At 45.3% G+C, this 15,376-nt stretch overlaps 1 protein-coding gene across 3 annotated transcripts in view; it reads left to right on the top strand.

Moving 5' to 3' along the window:
• Positions 1–15,376, top strand: part of MYO5B (myosin VB) — a 338,275-nt gene that overhangs the window by 284,775 nt on the left and 38,124 nt on the right. For all 3 annotated transcript variants that reach the window (XM_042961933.1, XM_042961932.1, XM_042961931.1), the window contains 3 exons: positions 10,642–10,726; positions 11,976–12,121; positions 13,433–13,552. In XM_042961933.1, the coding sequence (XP_042817867.1) occupies positions 10,642–10,726; positions 11,976–12,121; positions 13,433–13,552 (351 nt within the window). The remainder of the gene's footprint in view (positions 1–10,641; positions 10,727–11,975; positions 12,122–13,432; positions 13,553–15,376) is intronic.

Genomic DNA, 15,376 nt, shown 5'->3' with positions numbered 1-15,376 from the left:
AGGGACAGTAACCCTTCCATGTGAATAAAAAAACAAGATCGTGGAATCCAAAGGCAGAGAAGAACCCAGGATTAGGACTGGAAACCCTTGAGATTGACCCTAGGAGGGAAAGAAAAGCAGGTTCCCTGCATGTGCATACCCGTCGGATGAGACACGTGGGAAGTATGTGTACTCAGCAGATCCACAAAGCTAGCTGTCTCCTGTCTCTGCCCCCACAGAGAGCACTTGACTTCTCAGCTCCCCAGCCACCTTCTCTGCTTCCCCTTGGGCACTTTGATTTGAGGACTTGGTGCTTTAAAGATGTCCAAGTCTCTATCCAAGGGAGTCTGAAGGCTTACATATGAAACTCTTCCTGGGCAGGGCAAAACAGAGAAGAGCTTCCTTCCTTTGCTCCTTAAAATAGTTTCCTAGGAGTGTGTTGAGCTAGGTTTTAAACACAATGAGAGCTTGGAACTGGCAAGAAGACCAGTCTCAAGGCCACTACAAGAAGGGGAAGAATAAGCACAGAGGCAGGACAAGAAAAGCACCTTCTCCGACTCCAAATGTAAGCAAATCCCAAACTAGCAACAGGAGAAGAAACTGGCATGAGATGATTCATTAGGTGCAGCATCCACCTGTCTCCAGGAAGAGAGTGGAAGCAAAATGGCCTCCTCCTCTCGGGTCTGGAAAAGCTTTTTTATTCTGGTGGCTGTGAGGTGGGTGAGTAGCAGAGCTAAGCTTCCCCCTGCCTCCCACCCTCCATCTTTTGTCCCTGGTCAGGGTTTAATATTTATCAAAGGCACCGTGTCCAATCTTAACAAATGCTGAATAATCAGGCAATTGGTTTCCTCTCGGGCTCGTCTAGAGGCTGCTCTGCCTTGAGCGAGATTGATGAGACGGGCAGAGCACAGTGAGGAACAGACTGCTCGTAGGTGTTAATTAATGGGTTTGATATGTCTGTCAGCAAATGCTTTATTGGAACTGGTATCCTGGAAAACTTTGGGCTCCCCACTGCTGACGATACCCATTGTCTGGCCACGTGGCTGAGCTGCCCTTGGGTGGGGGGGAAGTTGGGTCTCCCTGGGGACAGGAATTCCCCACTGTGGCTGCAGACCCCCAGCCACATGTTAGTGGGCACCCTCTCTGCTGAAGGCCTCCATTGTTGTGGCCTTCCCCCCAGAACAGTCGCACCCAGGCCTTTGGCCTCCCCTCCTTTTAGCCCGTGTGGTGGGTTCTTTTTTAAAGGTATCAGTTACCCCATGCTGGCTGTTGTATGCTGCTACGCCGTCTTGTACAGTTGAGCTGTTTTGTGTCTGTGGGGAAAGAGAAGTAGTGCCCAGGGCTGCCCTTGACACAGAGTTATGGCTCATTGTCCAGAATCTGCTCCAAAGGCCTGGCTCGGGGCAGGGTTGCGGGTGGGTGAAGAAGAGTGGCCCCCAGCCAGCTTCCTAGCTCTGAGCAAAGGTCCTTGACACATGTGAGAGCTGAAGAGCAGCCCCCGGGCTGAGCGTCCAACAGTTAGGGCCATGTGTTGTATTGTGTCCTCTGTCACCGATCTGCCAGCCTCTGCTTGCTTACCTTGGGTAGTTCCAGTATAAACGTTTGGGGTTTTTCCAAATAGAAGTGGAGAAGTATCGTGGGGATAGTGGGTTCCTTGCAATGGGGTGTTTCTAGTCTTTCCGCAAAGATGCAGAGTAGACTTCTCTGGCCAACTAAGACATCGAGTTGTGCTCCCAGAGCTCCAGGGTTTGTGGTTTGGAAGGAGGCTGATGGTTATCAGAACCAGTATTCTGTGCCAACTGTGTGGAAGGATATCGGCTCATTGACGAAATCATGGAAATCCAGGTCCTTCATCCATTCACCAGATAGTTATGGGCTGCCTCTATTTGTTAGGTGCTTTTCTATGCACTGGGGCAAAAGGAAACTATTTTTTAAAGTCCTTCTTGTTCTTATGGAGCTCACATATTTGGGATTATGAGAGAATGTACAGACAGGAATCGAATACAAATGATCCATCATGTGCCATAAAGAAAAATAAAGCAGAGTGAAGGGGATAAAGAGGGACCTCTGGGGACAGGGAGAAGTGTGGCTTCGCTTATGGCAGCCAGAGTCTCTCTGTCTCTGAAAAGACACCTTAGTGAGGGGCGGGTGAGCCCTGAGCATTTCTAGGAAACAGATAACAAGTGTAATAGCAGTTGCAACGGGTGGGAATAGGCTGGGTGGGTTTGAGGACCAACCAGCCATTGGGCTGAAGCAGAGTGCAGGACAGAGGACTCAGGACACAACAGTGGGCAGATGATGAGCCTTTTCTGATAGACGTTGTCCAATCAGTTGGTCCTATGGTTTTCTACTAGAAACCTTGCACTTGGCTCTTTTTTTTAGTATAAATACCCAACTTGATAAACAAAACAGAACTAAAAGCTCAGAGCTACATTTGTATCCCTAAAGATGAACTAGTAAAGGCAGTTCTTGAGCATGAATCTGGGGTATTTGTTTCATTTAACTTACCAGGGGCTAAATTACCCTGATAGTGCTAGGTTTTACCCCCAATGTTGGTTCTGATGATCTGTCCCAAATAACCTTTTAGAAGAAACGCTCCAGGTAATGTGGCGTGCAAGAACTGAAAGATGCTCGCTCCACCCCTTGCCCAAGAGAAATGGAGCTGCTGAATGTGTGAGTCCTGAACCCTAGTGAAGATGTTAGCGTGCTAAAGGGAACACAGCTGCCTGGTTCTGTGTTCTGTGTCTCTCACTGTAGGCTGCATTCCTGACCCTTCACAAAAGGGAGACCATTTAGCTTCAGGAGTTTGTCACCTACTGTGCCTGCCAATAGACATCCCATGTGCTAGCTGGCTGGGAAGACTGAGGGGTGGCCAGTACCTGGTGAAATGTGATAGGGAAGCCTTCTCTGTCCTCCCAGGGTATGGAGCCGATTGTGGGACCTGCCCCTCCTGCTGTTCACGGAAGAGCAGGACCGTGGGCCCACCTCCAGGGCTGTTCAGGCAAGGAAGAGAACAAAGCTCCCCAGGGTCACTTTGATGTAGGGCTCAGAATGACAAAGCCAAGTTCCTCAGAGGCCTGCCTTCATGAATCAAAGCCTCAGGGGGAGACAGAGGGAAGAAATGAGGCTCAAGCACATTAGAAGACTTCAAGCTAGGTACATGCTGTTGACCATGGCTTTCTCAAACTAGTCTTGCCTGAGATTCTAGATCATAAGTGGTTGCAATAAACTTAGACTACATTGCTAGGAATGGAGGTCTCTGGTCCAACCTGGTGGTAATGGCATGCACACTCTACTGGCCAGGCGCTGTGTTGCATCTCAGAAGGGTATTGACTGTAGGAAGCACAGAGCAAACTAATGACCGTGAGTGATCTCAGATGCCTTCTCAGGTGACCACATGCTCCGTGAGCCATCTGCATATTCAGAGGGTTGTTAAGGGGAACACACATTTTCTTAGATCAGGGAATTCAGAAGTTACAGCCTTGGGCCTTGTTCCTGGCTGAGGGAGAATGGAGTGTCACCCTCCAGATGTGGCACCAGGTCGAGCTTCACTTGAGGCCCCACCAAGGCTTTCTTTTGTAGAGGCACACGCCTTGTGGTTTCTTCCGTTGGCTGCTTTCAGCTTGTGCGTCAAGGAACATGAGAGCTATTTTTACTATTTGCCAAGGTGCTCATCGGGTGAACCATCTTCAATAATAGAAAATGAGATGCACTTGAGTACTTTTTCCCCCACATTGTTTCTCTTGAATCATTTGATTAAGTAACTCTTGTGTTCTAGATGTTTTAGTCAACCACAAACCCATTCATTAAAAAAAAAAAAATTGAACCCTTTTTTTTGTTGTTGTTTAACTGAGAAAAGCACAGGCCTCTTAATGGGATGTGTGGGGTCCTCCCTCCTTCAGTCGCATTGGGCCGGGCTCTGATGACACGCCAGCCTGGCAGTGGTCCAGGGGCCCAGGCTGCGCAGGTGGGTGAGGAAGCAGAGCAGTCTCTCTGGGTCTCTGGAGGGACCTACAGGCCCTAGAAGAACTGAGCATGGGGCACAGCCCACATGTGCAGGATAGGAGGCCTTCCTGGAGGAATGAATCATGGTCCTAACCCGATGAGGAGAAGTCCTCAGTAAAAGGCTAGGGAAGAGTGTGGCAGAGGGAACAGGGAAACGCTCAGGTGGAAACCAGAGGTGGGGAGAAGCTGGGCTCCACTCAGCCCGTTTTAGGAAGGTGTGTGGAGGAGTTGAGCTTATCCTGAGGTCAAAGGGCGTGAATCCATTCTCCAGTTCTCACTTCTGCTACCTGCCCGGCCTCGTTTCTCAGCCAGTGCCCCCTGTCCAAACCACACATGACCATGACAGAGCTGTTCTGTCCCCAGACCGAGGCTTTCACACCTGCTCATCTTCCCACCCAGAGTGCCCTCGGCTGCCCGTGAAATCCCGCATGTCTCATTGAGATGGCCCACTTCTCCTGGGAAACCTTCTGGGGCCTCCATCTGTTCCTTGTTACCTCCTTTCTAAATCCCCCCGGGGGTGCCTGGGTGGCTCAGTTGGTTGAGCAGCTGACTTTGGCTCAGGTCATGATCTTGTGGTCTGTGAGTTCGAGCCCCAGGTCGGGTTCTGTGTTGACAGCCTGGAGCCTGTTTCGGATTCTGTGTCTCCCTCTCTCTCTCTCTCTCTGCCCCTCCCCCACTCATGCTCTGTCTGTCTCTCTCTCTCAAAAATAAACATTAGAAAAATTTAATAAATCCCCTCATAGCTGTGGTTCTCAACAAGAGGCCCACAGGAATATTTTACAATGTCTGGAGACATCTTGGTAGTCACAATTAGGGGGGTAGAGTTACCAACATCTGGCGGGTAGAAGCCAGGATGCTGCTCAATGTCTGACAGGACAGCACCCCCACTCCCGCCAACAATGACAAATTATCTAGCCTAACATGTCAACAGTGCTGAGGCTTAGAAACCCTGCTTTACAGAGCTCAGCCATGAACCTTACTGGTTTTCTGCTACACACACGTCCGCCTCTCCCATTGGGCTGGATGCTATCTGAGGGCGGCCACCTCTAGTGTTCCTTATTTTTGCCTCTCTGGCACAGAGAATTCTGTCAGGAAGGGTCTGATGGGTGACTGACAGCTTTGCCCTGTATCATCCCCGGGGATAGAGCTAGGCTTGGTGAGCAGTGGCCTGTGATGACCAAAGGGCACCACTCAGTGTTTTTTCTTCCATTTCTCACCCTCGCCACCAAAGCAGATTTCGGTCTTTGCAGACACACCACATCAACTGTGTTAATTGTAATAGGCAATAACTTGTTGAGAAAGAAGAGTTTGTTATAATTAGTTATATGTATATCTTTAAAAAAATTTTTTTAATGTTTTTGAGAGAGAGAGAAACAAAGTGCAAGCAGGGGAGGGGGAGAGAAAGAGAGGGAGACACAGAGCCCGACGTGGAGCTTGAACTCCTAAAGGGTGAGATCATGACCTGAGCCAAAGTCGGACACTTAACCAACTGAGCCACCCATATATGCATATCCTTTTACCAGCCTTTTCTTGTTTGATATCCTGAGGGGAGACAGAACATGCCCCTTTGCCTGACTCTCCATGGAAGGGTTTCTAATCTGCCTGGTGGGTGAGGGCTCTGCTCAGTACCCAGAGTGGTGTCAGAATGATTCATACTGGTCAGAGCCTCATTCCCACAACTCTGAGCAGTACATTCACAGTTGAACTTGAGGTAGAAACCAAGTTTGTCTGAATTGAGAGAATGAAAAGCAGCAATGTCCCGTGGCAGAGAAGGCAAACAGTTTCCTAGAAGGTAGTTTCGAGCCTCATTTTGCAGGACATTGAAAATTCTTTGAAATCAAAAGATATTGGATTGTTTCAACAGACTGTTGACAAAGTACTTGGAGTTTTTGGTAAGCTTCCAAAGGTATTGTGGATCTGCAGTTCTCTGTATGGAGCCAGAGAGGGCAAGCCACCTGCAAATCCATTAGCTCCCTAGAGTAGCAGAGGCATCTGTGAGAGTCGCTGCTTTCCAAGCCCCTAGGGAGGACAGGGCCAGGTGACCTTGCTCTAGGACTCCAGCCTTGTAGAAATTCTTTCCTGACCCTTTCCATGCGATGCTGAGGGTGGAAGGAGCCATACTCATCTCTCAGCACCTTAAGCTGAACTTTAATGCTAGGGGGAAGGCAAGGGAGCACTTACTCATAACCAACTGAAATTCAGACATCAGGAAGGTTCTGCCCTTGAACCAGTCTGATGGGTCCATCAGGGATTTGTCTCCTAGATAGCAGTCCTGGTAGGTTACCATCTAATCTCAGCTGCCACGCACATGTTGTTGTTGTACCATGGATGTCTTTCTACACAGGGTGGGAGGAGTCTTCCCCAGCCCAACCCCCACCCCCCTGCAGTAGATCATGAAATGTACCAAAGATGGCTGGAAGTGAGGACTTGAACCAGGGAGCAAGCTCATTCATTGTGTCACCCACTACAGTCTTGCAGGTGTCTCTGGAGGAGTTTATCACTCAGCCCAAATCTGGGAGCCTGTTTCATACTCATATTTTTATCTTGTACCACATCTAGCACAGGGTACTGTGCTTAGTAGATTGGTTAATTTGTGGAATGATTTTTTAGTAGCTTTATTGAATATAATTCATATACCATAGCTTACTCATTTAAAGTATACAATTTTTTTTTAATATAGTCAGAGTTTTGCAACTATTGCATAGTCTAATTTTGGAATATTTTTATCACCCCCCAAAGAACACTGTATCCATTAATAGTCACACCCCCCATTCCCCCCCCTTATTCCCTGTCCCAGCCTTAGGCAACTAATCTACTTTCTGTCTCCACCGATCTACCCCTTCTGGACATTTCATATAAATGGAATCCTACCATATGCAACTTTTGGACTGGCCTTTTTCATTTAGCATAATGTTTTCAAGATTTATCCATGTTGGAGCATTAATCAGTACTTTATTGCTTTTTATTGCTAAATAGTATTTCATCATATGGATATACCATATTCATCAGTTCATTGATGGACATTTGAATTGGTTCCACTTTTTAGCCTTTTTGAATAACTCTCCTACAACCATCTGTGTACAAGTTCTTGTACGGACATAAGTTTTCATTTCTCTTAGAAACCTAGGAATGGAATTGCTGGTCAAACAAGGGTTAAAATGCAACTTTCAAGGAATTTCCAAAGCTGCTGCATTGGTTTACATTCCCATCAGCAGTATATGAGAATTATGATTTCTCTGCATCCTCCCCAAACACTTATAATTGTCTTTTTTTTTTTTTTTTTTTTTTTTTTTTTTAACCATCCTAGTATATGTGAGGTGATAAATCATTGTGGTTTGGCTTGCATTTCCCTAATGACCTTGAACATCTTGTGTGCTTATTGGCCACTTGGAGGTGTCTGCTCAATTTTTTTTCCCATTTTTTGATTGGATTTCTTTTTATTTGTTGAGTTATAAATACTCTACTCAGGGTCCAAGTTCCATACCATATAAATGATTTACAGATATTTATTGTCATACTGTGTGTTCCCTTTTCCTTTTGATAGTATCCTTCTAAGCAGAAAAGTTTTTAGTTTGGATGAAGTCCAATTTAAATATTTTTTTCTTTGGCTACTTGTGCTTTCGGTGTTATATTTAAGAAGCCATTGACTAATCCGAATTCAGAGATTTTACTCCTTTGTTCTTTTCCAAGAGTTTTATAGTTTTAACTCTTACATTTAGGTCTTTGATACACTTTATTTTTTGTGTATAGTGTGAGGTAGGAGTCCAATTTTACTTTGTGGAAATACAGTTGTCCGGGCCATTTGTTGAAAAGACTATTCTTTCCTCAATGAATTACAACATGAGGGTTTATTTCTGGATTCTCCATTCTATTCTATTGATCTATGGTCTACCCTGATGCTAGTGTCTCACTGTCTTGATTACCATAATCGTGTTTGAAGTAGTAAGTGTTAAAATTGAGAAGTGTGATTCTTCCAAATAATCTTTCAAGATTATTTTGGCTATTCTGGATCCCTAGATATTCCATGTAAATTTCAGGGTCAGCTTGTCAATTTCTGCAACAAAGCCATCTGGGATCTTGATAATGATTTTGTTGAGTCTATAAATCAATTGGAGGAGGGTTATATCTTAACATTAAGTCTTCTGATCTACTAACTTAGGATGTCTTTCCACTTTAGATCTTCTTTAATTTCCTTCAACAATATTTTGTAGCTTTCAGAGTATAAATTTCTACTGCTTTTGTTAAATGTATTCCAGAGTATTTTCTTCTTAAGCTTTTGTAAATGGAATTGCTTTCTTAATTTTGCTTCTCAGATTGTTTACTGCAGTGTATAGAAATACAATCAAGTTTTGTGTATTGATCTCGTACTCTACGACCTGAACTCATTTATTCTAATACCTTTTAAGTATATTGCCTGGGATTGTCTACATAAAAGATAATGTCTTATGCAGATAAAGATCATTTTACTTCTTCCTTTCCAATCTTGATGATTTTTATTTCTTTTGTATTTGCCCTGGCTAGAATCTCCAGTACATTGGTGAATAGTTTTGGCAAGAGCAGGCATCCTTGTCTTTGTCCTGACTGTGGACACAAAAGGTATTCAGTCTTCTGCCATAAAGTCTGATGTTGTGGGTTTTTGTAGATGCCCTTTATCAGGTTGAGGAAAGTCCCTCCTATTCCTAGTTTAAGTGTTTTTATCATGAACATTTGGTAACATTTTTGTTAAGGATTTTTGCATTCATCTCCTCAAGAGGTAATAGTCTGTGGTTTTCTTGTGATGTCTCTAGTTTTGGTGTTAGGATATTACTGGTCTTGTAAAGGGAACTGAGAAGTGTTCCCTCCTTTTCTGCTTTATGAAATAACCTGTGCAGAATAGGTATTAATTTTTCTTTCAGTTGTTGCTAAGTGATGGAATGATTTTAAAGTATATGCTTCAGCTTGGCGCCTGGGGAAGGTAATGTTGTAGAACCAGCTACATACATTCATCAACAGCTCCATGCCATTCCTGCTGCTTGAACTCCACATACATCATCTCCTTTAATGCTGAGACCAGGCCTGTGGGGTGGGTGTTTGTCTTCCAGAGGGGGACCTGGGCTTTACAGAGCCAGAGATCCATGGCTGTGGAGCTCCTTGTCTTTGCCTCAGGCCAGATTTGCTGTACTTTGATTGTGATGTGATCGCAGGAGTTTTTTCTGTGCTGACTTGCCAGTGGTTCAGGGAGCCTCCAAGGAAGTGGGACTCAAGTCTGGATGCCTGAATCGAGGGCCCCTGGGCACGTGTTCTCCTCCTCTTCCTGTCCAGTTTCCACAGTGCTCACTCACTTGCTTACCTTTGTCAGGAAGACAGGGATGCGACATTGGTGAGGAAAATTACTCAGTGGCCTTCTACCAGATGAGTCTCCAGGGGTTCCAGAGAGAAACATGCAGAGGTGGATCCATTGTGCTCCAGCTCCCATGTTAAGATATACCCCTTTCCTATACTCTTCTAGAACAACTAATGATTTATGATTGTCTTAGAATATGTATGAATTGTTACATTTTTAAATCTATACAAATATTTGCTCCAATACTAAATAGCCAAAACTTCCTTTTTTAAAAAGCTTGCCATACTGAGGCATCTGGGTGGCTCGGTTAAGCATCCGACTTCAGCTCAGGTCACGATCTCACAGTTCGTGGGTTCGAGCCCCATGTTGGGCTCTATGCTTGACAGCTCAGAGCCTGGAGCCTGCTTTGGATTCTGTATCTCCCTCTCTCTCTCTGCCCCTCCCCCACTTGCAGTCTGTCTCTCAAAAAATAAACATTAAAAAGAATTTTGTTTAATTTTTTTTTTATGTTTTTATTTTATTTTTGAGAGAGATACAGAGTGTGAGCAGGGGAGCGGCAGAGAGAGAGAGGGAGATACAGAATCCAAAGCAGGCTCCAGGCTCTGAGCTGTTGGCACAAAGCCCGATACAGTGCTCGATCTCATGAGCTGTGAGATAATGACCTGAGCCAAAGTCAGACACTCAACTGACTGAGCCACCCAGGCACTCCTTAAAAAAAATTTTTTTAAAGCTTGCCATACGCTGTTTGTATTCTTCCTCTGAACAGAACAGGATTTTTCTTTAGTCTTTTTGTGCCATTTTCAGTAGCATTCACTTCATGTTTTCTTTGTGGTGGGGGCGGGTGGGTATCATCAGAAGCTAAACACTAGAGTTCTCTTTCCTTCCGCGACACCTGACCTGTGCTGCTCTGCTGAGACCGGCAAGGGCAAGTAGGATGAAGATCAGAGATAATTCTTCATTGTGAGCCTTGGGCTCTCCTGCCACTCAGGTTTGAGAGCTCAAAATTTACCAAGACAAGCAACCAAACACGAAGTGAAAGCCTATTATCGTTGTCCATTCCTGCACACGGCCTGTGAGCATGTGCAGACTTCTCATGAGACTTCTGTGGGCGCTGGAAGGCCGTACAGAGTGGTGAGCTCATCTGTCTTCTTTTAATGGGACTTTTCTTTCAGTGCAACAATTTTTCCCTCAAAGTGAAAGCAGTCTTGACTGACTTGATTCTCTTAAAAAGAGGATGCAGACATAACCAGCTGAACTTCAAACCCCACAAAAGGAGCCTCTCCTTTCCCCAGCCTCAAAGGGCAAACATTTTCCCCTCTTGCTCTCCCATTCAGCGTGTTGCAGACCTGGAGGAAGAAAATGCTCTCTTAAAAGATGAGAAAGAACAGCTTAACAACCAAATCCTGTGCCAAGTGAAAGGTAAGTACCAAAGCACTTGATTTTTCATTTTGGAGTTTAACTTCTTTTCCATACTGATTTCTGCCCCCAAAGCCTCCTAGCAAGAACACAGTCAAGATGGTGCAGGGAGAAAGGGCTTTAATAAATGAAAAAGAAGCAGGGGGGTGGGGGGGGCACCTTTAAGACTCTGCTGCAACTCCTGGTTTTGTGTTTAATGCACATAATGGACAATGTAGTGGACAGGATTTGGAGTCCAGGGGACTTGTACTCGAAGAATAATTACCATATGCTACTGCCTGGCCTTGAGCAACTCCCTTAATGACTGTAGTCCTCAGTTTCTTCATCTGCAAAATGGGCATAAAAGTATAGCTCTCCGAAGCATAAAGCATTTAGCATGGTGCTTGATACCTAATGAGCACCTAGGAGCTGTCATTATTGCTGATTTTAAATTTATCTTTAGTGTCCATAGGACCTGTTGTGGTTTCTTCTGCCCAGTGGGTCGTCTGCTAATGTTTGCTGAAGAGAAGGTCCTGGGTCAGACCCCACTGACCCCTGTGCCACCATCAACCCCCATGGGCTGCCTGACCAAGGAGGAGCAGTTGGTGTCCACAGATCCCAGTCCTTGCCCAGCTCAGTGGGTTCCTTAAGCAAATCACTCACCTTTTCCTCTTAGGTCTCTCCCCCATGCCACGAGAGGATTGAACCATCTAAGGACATGATTTCACCCAGCATGAAATCTCATTGAAAACTTAAACTTCATTTCCCTATAAATATTGCTTCTTTCTGCTGATATGAATAATAAGTTTTGGTGAGGTGGGGGGAGAGCCCATCCATGTGGTCTGTTTACCTTCCCTCCTTCCCCCAACCTGACATCTGGCCTTATCTCCTTCAATCTCCCTACAGTTCCAGAACCCGAAAGATCAGGAATGGGGACAAAACTGGGGAACAAAACCTGGGTTCTTCCAGGGATCTTGCCAGCAGCTGCTGTGACTGTTGTCACAGGAGAGAAGCTGGTGCATTAAGCAAGGGAATGTCCTGTCCGCTGCCTGCTTCTCCCCCGCTTCTCTGAAGACTTAAGCTGCCCTGACAAGCTTCCCTTTGCTCTGCAGTGGGTGAAGTTGCTGCTGAATAAACTCATCAGGTGGTGGTGGTGGGCGCTTGTCATGGGCAGCCTTGCAAAGAGAGATTAATCACAAAGCATGAGTCAAGACTCATGCAAGGGGAATCCATTCAGAAAGCAAAACTGCAGTTTCGTGTGCCTGCTTTCCAGACGAATCTGCCCAAAACTCTGCCAAGGAAAATCTGATGAAGAGGGAGCTGGAGGAGGAGCGGTCCCGGTACCAGAACCTCGTGAAGGAATATTCACGGTTGGAGCAGAGATACGACAACCTTCGGGATGAGATGACCATCATCAAGGCAAGGAGGGCAGTTCTGGCACCGGCCCCACCTCCGGCTTCCTCACCCCCGTTCATGCACCTCTCCAGCCACTGCACTGCCATCCAACATGGTCGTGCTCAGTAAATCTGTGCCTTTCTGGCGGCTGTTCTTGCCGTGCCTGCCAGTGGTTATCACATAAGGAAGTAGTGGGGCCAGGTGATCCTTCCCAGGGACGGCTCCTTTTTCCAACTTTGGGGTCTTCTAAAGATCTCAGGAGTTTAAGGAAAATCCCACCATGGTGCGTATTGTCAGTCGTGTTACCTGCCCCAGAAACGTCCCTACACTGAAACACTAGCAGTGTGGGGGAGTTCAGATCTCCGCATTGCTGGTGCATGCTGCAGAGAAACCCACAGCGTCTGATCATTTCTCCTAATCTTTATACATAGAAACATCCTATTTCAGGGTTTATCGTTCCTTTTTACCCCACATAAACATTCCCTCCAGAAATGCATATTCAAACAAGATTGATAAGTTAATTGCATAGGAACCAGGAAGATAAGCTGAAGAGGAACATATATAAATACAGAATTTTCTGGCCAGTTTTTATTCTCAAAGCCAAATCATATGCAAGAAAAAGAAAAGTATTTTTACATGAACAACCTAAGTATAAATGGTAACCTCTATTTCTTGTTTCAAAATGTTTTAAGTTTGGTTATTTAGAGAATGTGCATGAGTGGGGGAGGGGCAGAGAGAGAATTCCAAGCAGGCTCCACACTGTCAGTGCAGAGCCTGACACTGAGCTCTATCTCACAAATCATGAGACCGTGACCTGAGCCAAGATCAAGAGTTGGACACTTAACCGACCGAGCCCCCCCGGTAACCTCTATTTCTAATGTGCTTACTATTTTCATGAAATTGGAGCGCAAGTTGAAGGGCCCTCTAAGGGGCCCTTAGAAGCAGGCTTGCTACATTCTTTTCAAGTGGGGGCCTAATGACAGGATGGCTTTTGTGTACTATCAAGGCAAGACCAGGAAGATAAGACTTGTTTGCTCAGGACTTTGTGGAAAAATCGGCTGAGGTGTTAGGGACTCAGATCTCATTAGGAGAGAGGGAATTTGGTCTGGCTATGGAGGTCCCTCCTCATCGTCATTTTGTTAGCTAGACAGATGACTATAAGAACTGTAGATGAAGTTTTCATGGGAACAGCTCCATTTAGCTATCATTCCAAGACCTGTTCTTGTTGACAAATGGGGCCAGAGTCCAACTCTAAGATCTACTGGCCTTTGAAAAAGAAATAGTTCTCATGAGCATTCATTTGTTAGGAGTACTCACATTTTTCTCCTTCAACAGCAAACCCCAGGGCACAGGCGGAACCCATCAAACCAGAGCAGTTTAGAATCTGACTCTAATTACCCCTCCATCTCCACATCTGAGGTCGGAGACACAGAGGATGCCCTCCAACAGGTGGAGGTGAGTAAGACAGGCTCATGGCTGCTGTCTGTGCTCCAGAGGGAGTGGAGCTGCTTTGGGTTTACCAACTGTGTAGAGGTGTACTCTTCTGGCTGATGGTGACCAGTGTCCACAGGCTTCTTTCTGACCAGGGGATCACTTGGCCTGCTGGGAACTTACAGATCCTGGAGTTAATATTTACTGTGCAAAGAGATAGATTACTGTTCACCTTACCCACTATCCAGAAAGAAAGGAAGAAGGTAAATCCCTGATCCTTCCTCTTATAAAACTGAGAGCCTATTGCAGAGAGGTAAATGCCTGGCTTAAGAAGGAACAGCTTAGGTGAGGATGTGGAGAAACGGGAACCCTCTTGCACTGTTGGTGGCAATGCAAACTGGTGCAGCTGCTCTGGAAAACAGTGTGGAGGTTCCTCAAAAAATTAAAAATAGGTCTACCCTATGACCCAGAAATAGCACTGCTAGAAATTTACCCAAGAGATACAGGAGTGCTGATGCATAGGGGTACATGTACCCGAATGTTTATAGCAGTGCTTTCAGCAATAGCCAAAATATAGAAAGATCCTAAATGTCCATCAACTGATGAATGGATGAAGATGTGGTTTATATACACAATGGAATACTACGTGGCAATGAGAATGAAATCTTGCCATTTGCAGCAATGTGAATGGAACTGGAGGGTGTTATGCTAAGTGAAATAAGTCAGAGAAAGATATCCTATGTTTTCACTCATATGTGGATCTTGAGAGACTTAACAGAAGATCATGGCGGAAAGGAAATGGAAAAAATAGTTACAGAGAGGGAGGCAAACCATAAGAGACTGTTAAATACAGAGAACAAATCGAGGATTGATGGGGGGTGGGGGAGAGGGGAAAGTGGGTGATGGGCATTGAGGAGGGTACTTGATGGGATGAGCACTGGGTGTTGTATGGAAGCCAATTTGACTATAAATTATATTAAAAAATAAATACATCATCAGAGAAAAGAACAGCTTAGTCATTAAAATGGAAATAATTTATCATCCCCATTTAGTATAGCACATATAAAATAGCCATAAATATGCAAGAAAAATTTTTTCCTGACTTAGAAACTGGGTAAAACTCAGAGAACAATTATTTGGAATATTTGGAACCACAGATATTTGCCAAGTGACTATATCTTTGTCAGTAATAGTCGCAGAGTTTCTGAATACCACATAGTGGACTTTGTAACCTGTGTGTAATTTTCCCAAAGGTAGACAGACACAAGTTTTTCTCCGGCATCTGAAGAGAATCACAAGTACATAAAACCTTAAGCACGTGAAAGACAGACCTGGAAGAGAGGCAGTTGTAAATACAAACGTGCTTTGAGCACATCTTGTGCAGGGTGCTGCAGGTGAAGTAGTGGTCACCAAGCCAGGGACGGTCTCTGCCCTCACAGAGCTTGTCTGGTGGAAAGTCGGCAGTAATCAGGTGATGGGAGAAGTTTGTAATAGAACCTCAAGTGTTCAGTGCTAGAAAGAAAAAGTATAAGAGACCGCGAGTGACAGGGTAAAGGTGGCAAACGATAGAAAAAGAGGTCCTTGGGATGGGAACGTGTTCTCTCGTACAGTTTAGTGTGGTCTGCTGCTCGCCGTAAGCACTTAGCTCACGTTAGCCTGAGAGAGGCCATTGCTGTCACCACTGCAGCGTCCGAAGTCTGGATCCTGGAGGCTTCAGTCATTTAAACTCCAGACATGCCACCAGGCATATATGTGGCCATTTCTGTGCAGACGTAACCACCTCCATCAGCAGATTGACCTTCTTCAAGGAAATTGAGGCTGGTTCTTGGGATCAGCCAGGACAGCTAG

Source organism: Panthera tigris, chromosome D3 (assembly GCF_018350195.1).
Source record: "Panthera tigris isolate Pti1 chromosome D3, P.tigris_Pti1_mat1.1, whole genome shotgun sequence".
NCBI classification, from domain to species: domain Eukaryota; kingdom Metazoa; phylum Chordata; class Mammalia; order Carnivora; family Felidae; genus Panthera; species Panthera tigris.
Note: the sequence above shows the minus strand (reverse complement) of the source record. Positions and strands in the feature narration are given on the sequence as shown.